At 44.8% G+C, this 17,662-nt stretch overlaps 1 protein-coding gene across 13 annotated transcripts in view; it reads left to right on the top strand.

Moving 5' to 3' along the window:
* Positions 1-2,842: 2,842 nt before the first annotated feature.
* The window catches only part of kiaa1109 (KIAA1109 ortholog), a 73,553-nt gene continuing 58,733 nt past the window's right edge, over positions 2,843-17,662 (top strand). For all 13 annotated transcript variants that reach the window (XM_061245759.1, XM_061245771.1, XM_061245765.1 and 10 more), the window contains exons 1-16: positions 2,843-2,994; positions 7,090-7,216; positions 8,895-9,011; positions 9,530-9,608; positions 9,975-10,039; positions 10,222-10,381; positions 10,895-10,976; positions 11,984-12,177; positions 12,370-12,449; positions 12,856-13,003; positions 13,234-13,390; positions 13,869-13,947; positions 14,110-14,201; positions 15,778-15,895; positions 16,918-17,073; positions 17,350-17,447. In XM_061245759.1, the coding sequence (XP_061101743.1) occupies positions 7,120-7,216; positions 8,895-9,011; positions 9,530-9,608; positions 9,975-10,039; positions 10,222-10,381; positions 10,895-10,976; positions 11,984-12,177; positions 12,370-12,449; positions 12,856-13,003; positions 13,234-13,390; positions 13,869-13,947; positions 14,110-14,201; positions 15,778-15,895; positions 16,918-17,073; positions 17,350-17,447 (1,722 nt within the window). In that variant the 5' untranslated portion in view covers positions 2,843-2,994; positions 7,090-7,119. The remainder of the gene's footprint in view (positions 2,995-7,089; positions 7,217-8,894; positions 9,012-9,529; positions 9,609-9,974; positions 10,040-10,221; positions 10,382-10,894; positions 10,977-11,983; positions 12,178-12,369; positions 12,450-12,855; positions 13,004-13,233; positions 13,391-13,868; positions 13,948-14,109; positions 14,202-15,777; positions 15,896-16,917; positions 17,074-17,349; positions 17,448-17,662) is intronic.

The raw sequence follows: 17,662 nt of genomic DNA, 5'->3' as shown, positions 1-17,662 counted from the left end.
TAAAATGTGAGATATGTACACATGTATAATATTGGTTATAGGTGTCCGTCAAGCATATAAATATGTCTTTGATATTCAAACTGAAGCATGCATTACCCACAAAATAAATTATAAAAATACACATTTTTTCAAAAACATATTTCTACCAGGGGTGTGTTTCAGCAGACACATGTCAACGACACGACACGACAATGTTGTTTCTGATGAAAAAAAATATTTTTCTGATGAGCAGTTTCACAGGTGAACAAAGATTGCGATTGAAGTACAAGCCAAAAATATATTTTATTCCATAAGCAGTGTAAACAGTGAATAGTCAGAGCTGGGGAAGACTAAAGCCTGGCAATATAGCCGAGCTGTTGTAAACTCTTTATGAACATGCACTATACTACAGGTAAAACGAAAATGGTTTGACATTAAATGGGAGGCAAAAAGTGTCACTTTCCCTCTCACAGTGAACCCTGGAAGGCAGCAGTTTTAGCTTAGATTATGTGTACATATTATTAATACGCAAGCAGCTTTTCTTTAATGCATTTTAATGAAATGTATCTGTATCTATGTTACTGAGCTAGCTAGTTTGCCAAGCTCATTGCAATTAGTTCACTTAGTTCTACAAGCTGCTGCCTTCCAGGCTTCACTGAGGGAAGGAAAGTACAGGGCTGGAGGAACGCATTGGCAAATTATAGGAGAGATGTCGCTATCTGGAATCCCACGGGAGGGTGAAAGCAATAGCCTCCCTGTCCTTGCGACTGGGGAAAAAGAGTCAACCTCCACTGGCATTTACCCTTGTGTTGTCCGAAGGGTCAAAAATGCATTGTTTAGCAGCAGAGAAAAAATGATATTTTTACAACTTCAAATTTTCTGACAAAGTGACAGGTTGTTTCTTCATGAGAAATAGATTTGGGGTTTAAAAGGGGTTTATCATTTTTGACCCTCAGGACAAGGGGAGTATACAGAATGTTAAGACTACACAAGGGTTAAATGCGAGGCAAAAAACAAAACTCATAAACAACTGAAGTGCATGCCATGCCGCCATGATGTTTGCAGGTGTAAACTTTAACTCACTGTTATTGTTTGTTGTTTGACTTGTAGGCTACGCCCTATTTAAAGCAAACTTTCTTGACGTGTTTAATAGAATTTATATTCAACTCCACTTAAACATTAGTTAATCAGGATTACCGGAATGAAACATCACTGATTTTAATGTTGAATGTTGCGTTTTTATATGATATGAATAATTATAATATTCAATTGCCATATTAAAATAATTTTATTCGGCGACATGGCTCAGGCAGTAAGAGCAGTCGTCTGGCAGTCGGAGGGTTGCTGGTTTGATCCCCTGCCCGGGCTGCGTCGAAGTGTCCCTGAGCAAGACACCTGAGCAACCCCCAAATGCTCCTGACAAGCTGGTCGGCGCCTTGCATGGCAGCCAATCGCCGTTGGTGTGTGAGTGTGTGTATGAATGGGTGAATGAGAAGCATCAATTGTACAGCGCTTTGGATAAAGGCGCTATATAAATGCCAACCATTTACCAAATCAAAATAAAATATCAATTCCTGGAATAATATAATAATAATATAACTTTGATAAATCCCACATTATTTGTGCAAATGCATTGCCAAAGGATTTAGGGTCACTTTAGTTTGGCTCACGTTTGATAAATGAGGCCCTGTGTTTCTGTGAAAGCTGTATATATTTTTTTTACAGAACAACAGCAGATATGCTTACTTTATTAATCAGTTTGAGATTGTATTGTGAATTGGCATCAAGGTTTACCCTCTTGTGTTTGTGTTGGCGTTGGCCATGTGGTCATCTGCCATGTGGTAGTCATGAACAATAGTCATACACGCTGATTAAACTGAGCAGGGCATCACAATGAGGACACACTGTTCTGGCACCGCACCCACGTCCCTCAATCGGCCACTTGTGGGTGTTTGATGCATTTTTTTACATACAGTGGTGTTTGTCAACCAGATGCACTGTTATGTTTTCAGTGTTCAGTTTTCAGAAAATCTAAATCACAAACATTTAAGATTGCATTTTGTATGTGGTTTGAACAGGGTATATTATTCCCCTTTTTTATGTGTTCTGTGAGACTGTGATAAGGGGTACTGTATTTATTCATTCATTTTTATATCAACTAGGTTCAATATTCTCACTGTTTTCAATCATTAGAAGACATTGCTTAGCATTGTTTTTATTATTGTCTGCATTGATTCGTTTAAGGAGCTTATGGCTGGTTGATGGTTGGTACCTTGCTTGGCAGCCAATCGCCGTTGGTGTGTGAGTGTGTGTGAATGAATGGATAAATTAGAAGCATCAATTGTACAGCGCTTTGGACAAAGACGCTATATGAATGGCAACCATTTATGGCAACCGACTGGTGCAATGTAGCAACATGTTCGTTGCCTATTGGTCAGGTCAGACAACCAACTTCAGTGCTGATATCCTTATGTTTAACATGAAATTTGCGGTGATTGTTACAGCATAGCAACGTATTCGAATTGATCAGAACAAGCTAGCCAACTTTAGTGCCGGTTTTCCCTTCAATTAAATGTGAAACTTGCAGGTAGCAATCCAGGCTATTGTATTAATGTGTTCCGTGACAACAGAATTAGTGAACTAAAATTTGAAAGGAGGGCCAATGTTTTCCCAATTGTTGTATTAGTTTCCCTCCATCGGGTTTGAGCACATTGAACGCTTCCAATTGGCTGAGGGACAGACAGGGTGCGACAGGAAATTTAGTGATTGGTTTAAGCCAGTAAATGCAATAAAAAAGGCAAGTAATTGGTTGAGAGACAGACTAAGTGCGAAAGAAAGACTAGTGATTGGCTGAGAGGCAGAGTAGGTGCGACAGGAAGACTAAAATAAAGATGTAAATACTGACAGTCACGGAGTTGCTTTTACATATGTCATTTGCTGTGGCGGTAGGAGGACTGCGTACACAGCAACACCGACCGTGAAAATGAGACATAAAACCACTCCTTGTGTCACTCGGTGGGTTATATTTTAAACTCAATTCGGTGCTTTCGGCTTGGGGTGCGGCCTGCGCTGACAGCCCGGCTAGCTGGCTAATGTTAGCCACCTCAAAAGCTCTGAATGCAGTGCAGATTATGAACAGCCGACTAGCGTAAGGCTAACATTAGCTGTGTAGTTATAGCTCGCTACAAAATGAACATATATAGGAACGATGTTTGCCAGTTGTTTTTGTGTCCATGCAGTTGTTTAGCTCAGTATAAACGGATGTTATGCTGCGCATTGTACTTCGCTAGCTAACTAGCCACCTGTCACAGTCGTGTTGTTCTACCGCAGTTAGCTGGCTAAAGCTAAATGTAAACATAACTGATGGGCCCTTTGTCTGTCATTGAGTTATTGTCACATTTACAGCAAACTAAGTAAGACCAGCTGGAAGTGTAACTTGGTCGTAAACATTTCGGTGTTTTTACCGCTTTTGCATGCTGGTATCCTGCGCATCTCCAGCCTAACCTAGCTGGCTGAGTTCATTACTCCCGATGCTAACGTTATAGTTATAGACTCTCGGTTGGTCGTTCAAATGGGTTAGGATAGTAGCTCTAACGAACATGTCTAGCTATAGCTAGTATTAGGGCAATGAAGTGAATTAAATGAAAATAGATGTACAGCTCGTGGGCAGAGTAGATGAAAGCGATGTGATTGTCCACACTAGCAAACAAGTCCGCTAGCTACAGCAGGCAAGAAGCAATGGCCATTTTAGCTAACGTTAGCTAGCTTGCTAATGTGGCTTGTCAGCACTGTCTGTGATTAGCCACTACTGTTTAACTTGCATGAAAGAAAAACGGCTAACCTTAGATGGATAGCTAAGGTAAATTACTGGCGAACTAACTAACTAACCCTGATGTACTTCTTACTGACACTACAGCCACGAATGCACAAACGTAAACCACACAAAATGCTCTAATGATAGCGACCATTCTAGGTCAGTTGGCTAGGCATTTTCATTGATTCGTTGATTGCTGTGAGTGACTGAGTGGTCGTATTTATGATGATTGTATTAAATTATCATAACCGTAGGAAACATGTTGGTTACTTTTATGAAGACTGAGTATGGCAATGCTGATATTCCTGGGGAAATCCCAAATGCTTGAAGTTGAGCTGGCCAGGATGCTTTCAGTTCGATTGGGCAGTTGGATTGAGTTGGATTTGAACCCTGCTGACCAGCTACCAGCTCAGACAGGCTACCGCTGGTTCACTAGCTCTTACACTGTGAGACCAGCTTCGAGACCAGCTTCATGACCAGCTTGGCCATGCTGGTTGACCAGCTCATACCCAGCTAGACCAGCTTATGACCAGTTTGGCCATGCTGGTTGCCCAGCTCATACCCAGCTAGACCAGCTCAATTTTCAAGCTGGTATAATAGCCTCCCTCTGATGTGAAGCAGAAATTTTAGGTGTTCATTTGCTACAGGGAGAAGGCCTTTTATTGCTTTTATCTTTCATGCCCAGCTTCTATTGTATTTGTATTGGTGTCTACACAGGGCTCATCTGAAAATGAGACTTGTCTCAGTGTGATCCCCCTCTATAAATAAAGTATAGCCCGTTGTTTTTTGTGTTCATGCAGTTGTGAGCTGCGTGTTTAGCTCGGTATAAACGGATGTTATGCTGCGTATTGTACTTGGCTAGCTAACATGCCTTCAGATCGGGACTTTTTAAAGGCGGATTAAAGCAGGAAAAATGCGTCTTTAGTAAAGTGGTTTAGCAGCAATCCGAGTCATGTCCGTGATGCGTGGAGTTGTGCAATGACCCCGGGGTGGGTGCGATGTGCTAATCACAGAGCTGCGAGTTCACACCCTTTAGTCCTGCTGCAGACTGTGCTGCCAGCAGCCTGCTGGGCCATCTGCAGCAGTGCTATAGAGCCTGGCCGTGTCACCCTGCTAGTGCAGAAACTTCATTTGCTGAGGCACGTGTAACGTTTCTGCACTGAAATGGTATGCATGTGCTCTTGTATATAATGTCACCATAATACATTACCAATCAAAACATTACTCAAATTGTTTCCTTGCACAAAAAGAAAGACCGGATTTGTTTCTATAATAGAAACCTATCCTCACCCTAAGGCTCTCGATGTGATGGTTAAAAGGCAGATTGTTGTCCAGCAGAAAGTCCCAGGTATTCATAAGCAGAAACTTGTTCAATCTGCCTATTGTCTTATGCTTTCTTGACCTTGAGAAGCACATGATTTTAGTCTGAATTTTATCAGAAGTCTCAACTCAGAAATATCTCTGTACAGCTTTAAAAGGCAATTACAGTTCCTTCATCACACTACAGATGAGGCAGAGTTGTGCATAATGGTATCTACATAAAAGTGAAACAATTAATGTAATATTGCAACAATATTAATAAATAAAATGACCTGTTTTCCTGACATGGTGATTAAGCAATGTCATACAGCTCAGAGAGGCCGCTGGTTAAAGCTGGTCAGATTTAAAAGGAGCTTTTTGCAGGAATACTGTTGAGTAACAGAAGTACAGTGCAATATGCTCTTGTGCTTTGGGTTTCATAATCTTGGCCAACATTTGTAGAGTTGATAATTAGATATGTGTGTGCTGGGAGCAGTTTTCACTGGCAGCAATGACACTGGGATATGGACTCATTACCAAGCGCTAATATAGCGCTGACCTGGGTGTATTTTAGTGTGTGGAGTTGGGTAATATTGGCCCACTCCTCATTCTGCTGACATTGGGAGTGGAGGGAGAAGTGGTTAAGAGTGGGTCACATGCTGAGGAAAGTATAGCAGACCTTGACACATCTGAATGAAAATTGAAACTGTTTGAGGAGAACATGCAAGGAATTTGACATCTGTAAATAAAGGCTGGGTTCAGTGTGAACATGGTCTGTTTCAGTCACGGTACCTGTGAATTACCTGTTGTCAAAATACTGAGCCTGTTTGCTAATCACAGCGCCTGTAGGTTACCTGCTGTTAAAATATTGAGAGCCTGTTCACTTTCAGTTTTTGCAGCTCAGATCTGTTTGTGTTTCTACATTTATTCCATGATTATAAAGGTCTGAAAACCATATATATACCACTTCACTAAATTCCTATGACAATGCTTTCTGATTTGTGGTGTGTGTATGTGTGGATCGCTTGCTGGTTTGTGGTGTGTATATATGTGTGTATGGATTGCTGGCTTGTGTGTGTGTGGATTTCTTGCTGATTTGTGCTGTGCGTAGATTGTTAGCTGGTGTGTGCTCTGTGTAGATTGTTTGTTACTCACTCAGGCCTGCTGTAGCTTGTGGCTTGGAGCTTGCAAAGACATGTACAGACAGAACAGCACTTAGAATAAATACCTCTGTAGCTGCGTTCACCTTCTGCACCTTCTGCTGAAATGCTGCCTGTGTTGTGAATCAGAGGTCCTCCTGTGGGGCCAAACCACAGCTGTTCCAGAGTTTATCCCCAGCCTAACTGAGGGGGCGGGGGTGGGGGGGAGATTGGACAATACAGGATTGGGGACAATTTAATAACCCCACTATGTCATAAGCAACCCTGCCCCAGACTGCTGCCTTTTTAAAAATGCTATTTTAATATACTGTGATCATGTCCCGGCCTCTGCTTATCCATCATTAATGCTGTCCACTGATTGACCAGGCTTCTGCCTGTCCATCATTAATGCTGTCCCCTGATTGACCAGGCTTCTGCCTGTCCATCATTAATACTGTCCTCTGATTGACCAGTCTTCTGTCTGTCCATCATTAATACTGTCCCCTGATTGACCAGGCTTCTGCCTGTCCATCATTAATACTGTCCTCTGATTGACCAGTCTTCTGTCTGTCCATCATTAATACTGTCCCCTGATTGACCAGGCTTCTGCCTGTCCATCATTAATACTGTACTCTGATTGACCAGGCTTCTGTCCATTATTTCTGTGGATTTCAGAAATTATATGGCCACGCTAGGACTCGGAAACGTACTGTCCTCTAGGGTCCTCATCACACTTGTCCCTGTGTTTGATCTGCACCTTGTTGTACGTGGCTCTGGATAAGAGCATCTGCTGAATGCCTGTAATGTAATGTAATTATTAATGCTGTCCCCTGATTGGTGTGTTTTCCTCTCTTGCAGTGCTGGATTTTGTAAGGGTGCCCTGTAGCCATGGAGGCCAACGCCAACGACAGCACCTTCCCTAGCTATGGAGATCTGGACAAGTTCCTGGAGAAGCACGACTCCAACTTCGCCTGGCTTCTCATAGGTGAGCCCCCTTTTAGCGTTACTGTCATAGACACTAACCTCGCATGGCTTCTCAAGGGTGAGAAGCATCATCAGTCCAGTGTGGTCCATTTCAGCGTTACTGTCAGAGGCTGTCGAAAAATATGGACCAAGTGCATATGTCATGGGACTGCACCGAACTATAATCGCTCCGAACTGTAGTGCCCCGGGGGAGAGGGCTGGGTGTGTATGTGGTGTCTGTAAGGTTGGGTCTTCCTGGTAGGGGGGACAATATGTCAGCAAAGTCTTGCTGCAATCGAGCTACTTCCACCTGCTGCTCCAGAGTCAGATGGCTGCCAAGTGAGACCGGATGAGTTGTGTTCAGCCTGGAACAAATGTTCACGTGCAATTTGACCGACCAAGCGAATGAAACTTTGCTCGCCCAATACATATTGAATTTCATTTTTCGTTTGGCTTGGACCCTCTTTCCATGTAAGGATTAATGAAGTATTTATGGAGCCCCAGAATGAGCAACAGAGAAACAATGGGAGCGGTCTGATGGAGCCCTTTGTGTGAGAGATATTATCTCCATAAACACCCTCGCTCACTCCGGGGGGGGGGCTGGTCTCTGCTCAAGATCCTGTTCCTCACCCCCCTCTTCCACACAGGTGTGCTTGCACAGTTAGTTTATGTAGCTGGGAAAATGTCAGGAAAGGAATTAAAGGGTCCCTGTACCCAAACCGAGCATATGCCTAGATCTATTCAATAACTTTTCCTATTCTCATAAGCTAAATAAGTCATGCATAACAATACATTTCATTGATTTTATCTGACTACGTCGGTCCTGTAACACTTCACTGAGCAGACATCGGTGAATAGTTGATGAAGGTGTGACTAATCGTTGCAGCTCTATGTTATTATGCGTGACTTATTTAGCTCAGGAGAATGGGAAAAGTTATTTTTATGATTTATTGATCAGATCTAGGCATGCTCATTTGGGGTTTAATGTAAAACTCTAACATCATCACACGGATCAGTCCACAGCTAAAGCACCCTGAGGAAGTCCTTGTTTGTGAGGTGAGGGGGGGGGGTGTCATTTCAATAGGTAATTTCAGACTTCTAACAGTCAAGAGAGGAATTGCAGCAACAAACGCCCTCAAACCACAACACTGTTTATCCCTCCCCTTCTCTGTGAAGGCGCTGAGGTTGGAACCCCCCCTCACTCTCCCATTGGCTGTGGCAATTATTACCAATTTTCAACCAATGAGCTTTAATTATTGTACAGCTATACAATGTTTTGGTACAGTGTTGGTCAGTCAACTGCATTTTTTGAAACCCAAATTTAAGAACTATAAACACAGACAGAGGGTGTGTCAACATGTCAGTGAGCCTTTTTCAATGATAGGAAGGGATTTTCTACAGTGGTCTTGTAACATTGTTTTAACACACCTTTAATTCAGATGACCTCATAAAGTTTGGGTTTGGCTTGAGTCCACCACTAGGGGCAGTAGGTTAGTGTTGGGGAATTGGGTTCGCACACAGGACTCTCCTTTAGTGCGTTACTCCTGTGTTCCACTCATTCAGCGCTGGCCTGCCTGGTGCTGTTTGCAGAGCTCTACTCCAGGGCCTGCACTGTGTCAGGCCTCTTTTTATGGTTAAACTGTGTTCACTCCCCTCTCTCTCTCTAACTCTCTCTCTCTCTCTCTCTCTCTGTCCTGCAGCCACCATTCTGTCTTGTGGGTGGATCATATATCTCATCTACTACAACTCCCGCAATATCGGCCTCATCCTCACGCTCATCATCAACCGTCTCTACAAACATGGCTACATTCATATCGGTAAGCCTGTGTGTCTGTGTGGAAATCACAGTAACTTTTTAGCGGGGTGGGTTATTTGAGGTGAAGCTGAAATGGGTGGTTGTAGGGTTGGGTTATTTGAGTTGAAGCTGAAATGCTGAAATTGGTGGCTGTCACATTGGGTTATTTGAGTTGTAGCAGAAATTGGTGGTTGTACGGTTGGGTTATTTGAGTTGAAGCTGAAATTGGTGGCTGTCGCATTGGGTTATTTGAGTTGAAGCAGAAATGGGTAGTTGTAGGGTTGGGTTATTTGAGTTGAAGCTGAAATGGGTAGTTGTAGGGTTGGGTTATTTGAGTTGAAGCTGAAATGGGTAGTTGTAGGGTTGGGTTATTTGAGTTGAAGCAGAAATGGGTAGTTGTCGCGTTGGGTTATTTCAGTTGAAGCAGAAATGGGTAGTTGTAGGGTTGGGTTATTTCATTTGAAGCTGAAATGGGTAGTTGTAGGGTTGGGTTGTTTCATTTGAAGCTGTAGCGTTGAAGCTGGTCTGCATCCTCCACAGGCTCCTTCTCCTTCTCTGTGCTCTCTGGCAAAGTCATGTTCCGGGATGTGTACTTCATCAACGAGGACATGTCTATCAGGTGAGTGTGTACTTCATCAACAAAGATGTGTGTGTGTGTGTGTGTGTGTGTGTGTGTGTGTGTGTGTGTGTGTGTGGAGCTTGTATGACATCAATGAGGACTCTATGAGGCTCCAGATCTCTCCTGCCATCTCTTACGCTACAAAAAATTATTATTTAGCTGAATTTGATAAAACAAAAACAAAAAACCTAATTTCATCAGTTTGTTTCCGCCTAAAGGGTGATATACAGTTAATCTGTGCATTGACAGAACAGCGGCAGAACCTGTTAAGCCTTGTAACCGTTTGCTTTTTCACAAGGAACAGGCAGATGTGCTTTTGGGTTTTTTGTGCCAGACAGCAGTCGATGATGTGCGTTTGTGTTGCAGAATCCAGGATGGCTTTCTGATCTTCCGCTGGTGGAAACTGTACAACCCCAAACAGAAACAGCATGGTGAGAGATGTGGCGTGTGTGTGTGTGTGTGTGTGTGTGTGTGTGTGTGTGTGTGTGTCCTGCTGCTTGGGTAGAGCGGGGTGTGCGTGCGTGCGTGCGTGCGTGCGTGCGTTCTGATGCGCGGGTCGAGAGGGGGGTGTATACATGCTTTGCAGCAGACGGACTGTTCTGCTCTTTTTCAGACCCGAAGGCGGAGACCAGGCTGTATGTGACGGTGAACGGGTTTGAGTTCCACGTGTATAACCGCACCGCCCTGTACGCCCGACTGCAGGAGCTGTTTGGCCTGGAGCCCACCCTCTCCACACACAAGAAGGGGCAGGAAGCCGAGCAGGCCCTCAACAGGTGCCCAGGCTTCCCGTTACCCTTTTGCTGATCTGGTGCAACATGAAATACACAGGAACGATGTGCTTAATGTGTGGAGGAGAGCAAATGTGTTTCTCTTGGTTACATTCAGAAAGAAGAAATAGTCTGATTAGAGGTGATACAAATCCTGTGTGTGTGTGTGTAGGACGTGTGTGCTTGTGACGGATTTTGCCCTTAGACCACTCCTGGTCCTGGAGAGCCGCAGGGTGTGCTGGCTATTGTTTTCACCTTAAATTCAGGAACTGATTTGGACCCAAGAACCCAGGTGATGTGAGTTAACTGTGTAATTGACTGCTTTAATTGATCAATTAAGTGCTGAGTAACGGTGAAAACCAGCACACCCTGCGGCTCTCCAGGACCAGGTTTCCGCCCCCTGGGTTAGACGGGTGAGTGGTATTTTGCAGGTCTCTCCCACGATGAGTGTGGTGATTTACTTTATGGTGCGGGACTTCTGAAGCTGTAGTGCATCAAAGGCTTTGTCTTCTTTTGAAGTGTTACCATAACAACGGAGTCCCCAGACCCAGCATCGTCATGGAGATCACTCATACCTGTCATCAAAGTCAACATCAGCACTGTGAGTCTCTCAGCACCGCGTGCGTGCGTGCGTGTGCGCGTGCGCGCGTGACTTTACAACATTACAGACTTTGATTTTAGGCGAGCATGAAGTGCTGGAACGCCTCTGTGTTTATTCTGATTTTTATTATTATTGTTCCACCCTAAATGTGTTTGCACAGCAAGAAAAATGACAAACAACATAACAGCCCGTTTGACTAAAAGGATGTGCCATATTTTCCACCATTTATAATTTTTTGGAAAAGCTTTTTTTATCTCCTTTAAGAACGTCTGAACAATTTGCATGAAATTTGGCTCACAACATGTTACAGACTAATATCGTAAAATGTTATATAAACTAAGTTGCTATGTTAAAATTGATGGCCCCAGTAAATTATTAGTTTGTGTGTGGCCTGCTTGGCTATGAGCTCAAACTCCTCATATCGTGGGAAGACTTGAGAATTCTATAGATCACTGTGCTCAAGCCTTCCATGTTTGGTGTAAATCTGTAAATAGGTGGCGCTATAGCAAACAAATGGTTACAACTCCTAAAGCAACACTTTGTAACCTGCATGGTAGTCAAAGATCCTATGGAAATCTGTAAGGACAAGATGGCCTTTGGGGCCGTGGCCTACCTGTGTTCGATTTGCACTTTATTGTACGTCGCTCTGGATAAGAGCGTTTGCTAAATGCCTGTAATGTAATGTATTGATAAAATGAGCTCCTGAACCCAATGTCCAGTCATCATAAACCCTTGAATGCCCTTGAACCCGTGAATGTGAATTAAACTCATAAATTCTAAACCAATTGCCTCAATGTGGCATTTGGTGTATAGCATCTGGGTCAAAGTTCCTCATGAAGTCTACTGGGACAAGTTGATGGCTCAATAAAGATGGCCATCATAAGGCAATCAAATTTCAGCCGCTTGCTGCTTTGACCACGTTAATCACTGCTTGTGGTTATATTGTATTCAATTATTAATTGTATGTCATTATGCCATAATTATCGCTCTCTCTCTCCCCCTCTCAGGGCCGGCTTGCGTTTGGGAACCACTACCTGCCACAGACGCTGTGTGTGCATTTCGACGACGCGTTCCTCACCTACACCACCAAGCCACCCTCCAGCCACCTGGACCAGTTCATGCACATCGTAAAGGGGTCTCTGGAGAACGTCCGGGTTATGCTGGTGCCCAGTCCCCGATACCTGGGCCTACAGAACGACGAGTGAGTGCCTCACCCTGCCGCAGTGCACTGTGGGACACCGCTCATCTGTGCCCGGATTTTATTGGCTAGATTCATGAGTGGTGATTTAGAGGCCACAAGGTCTAAGGTTCAGTGGAGTGACCATGGTGATCTGAGACGGTCATGGTTGCTTCTCTTGTGCTCACTAATGCCGTCTTGTGTTTGTGCCCCCAGGCCTCCCAGGCTGATGGGAGAAGGGTTTGTCGTGATGCAGTCCAACGATGTGGACATCTACTACTACATGGATGAGCCAGGTACATTACATTACAGTACAGTTATTTAGCGGACAAATTTTATCCTGAGCGACTTACAGTTGATTAGACTAAGCAGGGGCCAATCCCCTCCTGGAGCAATGTTGGGTTAAGCGCCTTGCTCAAGGGCCCAACAGCTGTGCAGATCTTATCGTGGCTACAACGGGGCTTGATCCACCAACCTTCCTGGTCCCAGTCAAGCACCTTGCTTCAGGCTCCACAGGTAGCACCATGTAGTCTATAAGCTACTGTTACCATGCTAACAATCCTTATGCTCTACTTCTCGTAATGCCACAGTAACAGCACACAGTGCTCAGTATGCAGTATATTTGGCCTTGACCGTAGTGAGTATCACACGTTCTAAGGGCTGTTATCTGGAATGTGTACGTGTTTGTACGTGTGTGTGCAGGTCTGGTCACTGAGGAGGTGGAGAATGGGGAGACTGAGGGTTGCAGTGAGGACACTAAGCTCCAGGATCTGCCCCCCTGTTGGGGCCTGGACATTGTCTGTGGGAAGGGAACCGACTTCAACTATGGGCCCTGGGCTGATCGGCAGAGGTAGGCCAATGGATCGCTGGGAGCCAGAACTGCACGCCGTAGCTAACATTTTCAACTGCCGTTATTTAGGTCTGACTATACAGGCATACATACAGACTGAAGGTAGCTGGTATAACCTGTGTCCTGGTATAACTCCCCACAGTGGCAGCCTACACAGACATACTGATGTACATCTAAACTTATAGACAGAAAGTAGCTAGTATAACCTGTGTCTGTGTGACCCCCGACAGGGACAGCCTGTGGAAGTTCTTCTTGCCGGCGGATTACCAGTCCATGAAGGTGACGGAGATCGCCCAACCGGGGAAACCGCGGCAGATCCTAGCCTTCGAGCTGCGCATGAACATCATCGCTGATGCCACCATCGACCTGCTCTTCACCAAAAACAGGGTATGTCCCTTCCCCCATCCCCTATCCCCTAACACCTGAACCCTACCCCTAAACCCCACCATCGACCTGCTCTTCACCAAAAACAGGGTATGTCCCTTCCCCTGTCCCCTGTCCCCTGTCCCCTATCCGCTAACACCTGAACCCTACCCCTAAACCCCACCATCGACCTGCTCTTCACCAAAAACAGGGTATGTCCCTTCCCCTATCCCCTATCCTCTAACACCTGAACCCTGCCCCTAACCCTCACCATTGACCTGCTCTTCACCAAAAACAAAGTATCCCCCGCCCCATCCCTAACCCGACCATTGACCAGGCCATCACATTGTTCTGTCATGATACCACCTCTGTGACTACATGCTACTGGCCCATGAGTTGTGGGATGTATTGGTGTTAATGGTGCTGTGGGTCTCTCATTGGAGTTCTCAGTGTTTAATGGGAATGGGCTGTTTGATGCAAGTGTTCCTCGTCTCCCTCTCAGGAGACCAACGCGGTGCATGTGAATGTTGGAGCAGGGTCCTATCTGGAGGTCAACATCCCCATGACTGTGGGGGAGAATGGTGAGTCCCCCCACCTCGCACACACACACACACACACACGTGCACACGCACACACGCACACACACACACACACACGCACACACACACACGCACACGCACACGCACACACACACACACACACACATACCCTCTCACACACATGCTCTCTCACCTGGTTTCCAGGCTACTCCCCCACCATTAAGGGGCAGCTCCTGCACGTGGACACCACCAGCAGCATGCAGTACCGCACCCTACTGGAGGCAGAGATGCTGGCCGTGAGTATGCACTTACTGAGTATGCACTTGTCAGGGACCTCATTCCTAATTCACCATTGGGCCATAGGGAACTTCGAAAGACAGTTGTGTGTGCCTGCACATGTGTGTGTTTCTGTGTGTGTGTGCGTGTCTTTGCATGTGTGTGTTTCTCTAAATGGGGGTGGCCTGGCAGACCTCATGCTGACATCCTGCTTTAAGACCCCAAACTTTCAAACAGACCTGGCTTTTTACTTTTTGCTTTCAATTAGAAGTCGGCATCTGAGTCCTGCACCATCACTGGTCTTTTGTAGTATTTGGCTGTCTTCACGTCTCTTGAGAATTTTGGGAGGAAACACGCTGGTATTTTCATTCTTCCATTTCCATTGTGACATGTCTGTGTTTGTAACCTTCATTGTTTTATGGTAGATGAACTATGCCTTTAGAATAGATATTAATCATTTTGAAACAAAATCTCTTGAGATTGTTGTGCATTTTGATAAAAGTTGATCCAACAGGTTGATCTTCCTATCACTGAATTTGGTGATTTAATTGATCACTCGTATCTGATAATAATTGCCAAATTAAATCAAATAAACATATTTTCAATGTTGGTTAAGTTTTTAACTGTTGACACACTTGTGTTCAGTATTCAGAGTGCTGGACATTTAAATGAGGGTACTGACAGTTAAAACTGCTGGATTAAGTTATTGCTGTTTTAGACACATTTTATGTAATCCTCACTTCCCCAAAAAACTCTCACTGAGTTTGATCTTACTGAGTGTCTCTGCACTGCAGCTTTACGGAGCACTAGTGAGATTGACTGAACAGGGAGAAAGTGAAAGGGAGACAGACAGAGAGAGGGAATGATTGCTTGAGCAGAGAGAGAGATGGAGAGAAAGATTGGGCAGAGAGGGGGATTTGGCATAGAGTGGGAGGTATTGTAGAGTAAATTGCTGTCTGTGGTTGTAATGAGTTCAGAGTCAGGTTATGTGACAGACAAGTGACGCTTTCTCATCCTTCACCACCAGTAAATAAATAAATAAACTCCCATAACTTTCTTCATTCTTTACTAACAACGGTGAATAAATAAACACCTCACATAACCTTCCTTAATTTTCGCTAACAACAGTAAATTAATCAATAAACTCCCATTACCTTCTACATTCTTCACAAAGTGCAGCACATGAATAAATAAAGACTATTTTAAAGCATTTCTTATTGGGCAGATGCACTTGTCCTGGGTGTCTTAGAGCAGCGGGTGGTACAATCCTGAAATTAAAATGGTGTCCACAGGGATCATGGAATTAAAATGGTGTCCACAGGGATCATGGAATTAAAATGGTGTCCACAGGGATCATGGAATTAAAATGGTGTCCACAGGGATCATGAAATTAAAATGGTGTCCACACGGATCATGGAATTAAAATGGTGTCCACAGGGATCATGGAATTAAAATGGCTGACCACAGACACCCGGGCCCCTGGAGTGGCATTCCGTTATTGGCAGTTTAGTGGTGGGCTGGTGACTCTTGGGAGGGATTTTGTTTCGGGGTTTGAGGGATGTTCTCCGGTCCCAGCTGTGTGCTCTCCTCCCCCAGTTCCACGTTAACGCCAGCTACCCGCGTGTGTGGAACATGCCTCAGGCCTGGCAGTGCGAGATCGAGGTGTCCAAGGCCACCTACCACTTCATCTACGCGCAGAAGAACTTCTTCACTGGTGAGGGCTACATGGAGCGGTGCATGCCATTTGTCAGGAAGCAGGCCGAGTGTAGAAAGTAGCAATTTGCTGGAAACTAAATGATCCCGGATGAGCCACAGCTGGGAGATTTAACTGAGCTGCTTCTGCAACAAAAAGGGGGAAAAAAAAGAATAGACTTTTAAATCTGACTGATGCTGACACATCCAGAAAGCGGGGTGTCGTGGCAATCAAACGATGATGTGGTTGCCCTGTCAACCAACCGTCTCTCCTCGGGCACCCAAAAAGTAAAGATGCTCTCTGCAGAACTGCAGCTCCATGTTTTATCAAAGAGGGGTGGCACAGTTGCTGGTTAAACATTTATTTGTGCTCTGTGTCTTTAGTTCCTGTATTCTGTCAGAGCATAGTGCTGAGTGAGTCTGGGTCCCATCGCCATCTGCAAAGAGGGATATTTTGTGAATTGTTATACCTTTTGGGAAGCAACTATTGATGATGCTAAATGTGAGCTTGACTGACTGTCATAATTGTGGGTGTTTCTCAGGCTTTTGGTTTAATGGTTGTTTATGGTTATTTCACCGTTCCAACCTACAACAACACCACAAGCAAAAGTGTGAGGATTTTGAGAGCAGGGTCAGATTAGCATCTGTGTTGAAGTAAAGCTATTCAAAACAGGCAGGACTGAGATTAGAAGGAGCTCTGAATGCACCGCAAATCACTGGATTATGGTTTTATAAATGCCACAGCAAGCCTCACCTTGTAGCCGGAACAAATCCAAGCACTCGGCACAGACCTGTTTCAGTTTGTTTCAGACCTGTTTGCCAATCAGAACAGAGGTGAGCCTTAAAAACACAATCACTAAAATGGCCTGTTCTGATGAGCCTTATGGACATCAGGACCTAGATAAAACACTGGAAAATAGACAATATGGGACCTTTAAGAAGTGCTCTGAGTGAATGTGTTAGAAGTATAGCTGCATGGTGGTGTACTGTGTGCGTGTGTGTGCGCGTGAGTGTGACGCAAACTGTTTCCGGGTCCTCATCCAGACCTCATCCAGGACTGGGCCAGTGACAGCGCCCCAGATATATACTCCTTTGTGCCATATTCCTGGAAGTTCAAGGTCCTTTTCCACCAGTTTGAGATGATCTGGGCCGCAAACCAGCAAAACTGGATCGACTGTTCCACAAAACAGCAGGAGAATGGTGAGTTAATACATGCACTTGGAATATGGGTCGGTTTTCCAAGAACAGAACGCAATAATGGGAACCCCCCTGCACACACACACTCTGCAATATCCAACACAGTGTGGGGAGAAATTGGAAGTTTGTATACGTATTCTTATATGAAACTGCAAGTTAATTTAATGAGTTACACACAGAGCTACACTTACAAATCAGAGCTGTGTGCGCGTGTCACTGCTTGTCTTACTACAGTGTAATATTGTCCCGTAAAATGCCTTTTTCTCTCTTGTCCTGCAGTGTATTTGGCAGCCTGCGGGGAGACTCTCAATATTGACTTCACGCTGCCTTTCAATGAGTTCGTCCCGACCACCTGCAACATGAGGTTCTGCTTACGGGTGAGTACGGGAAGGGAACCGGGTGGGGTTGGGGGAGTTGGGCCAGGTGGCGGCAGGTGGGGCAGGACCAGGGGGAGACCCCTTGCTGTTTGAAGCTGCTGTTCTGAAGTACACTGCTCCCCAGACATCATCTTGCGTGGCCTGATCACCCCCTGCCCTTTGGCGCAAGTTTTGTTGAATCTTTTTATTTTTTAATGATGACCACTATGACGGCA

Source organism: Conger conger, chromosome 6 (assembly GCF_963514075.1).
Source record: "Conger conger chromosome 6, fConCon1.1, whole genome shotgun sequence".
NCBI lineage: Eukaryota > Metazoa > Chordata > Actinopteri > Anguilliformes > Congridae > Conger > Conger conger.
Note: the sequence above shows the minus strand (reverse complement) of the source record. Positions and strands in the feature narration are given on the sequence as shown.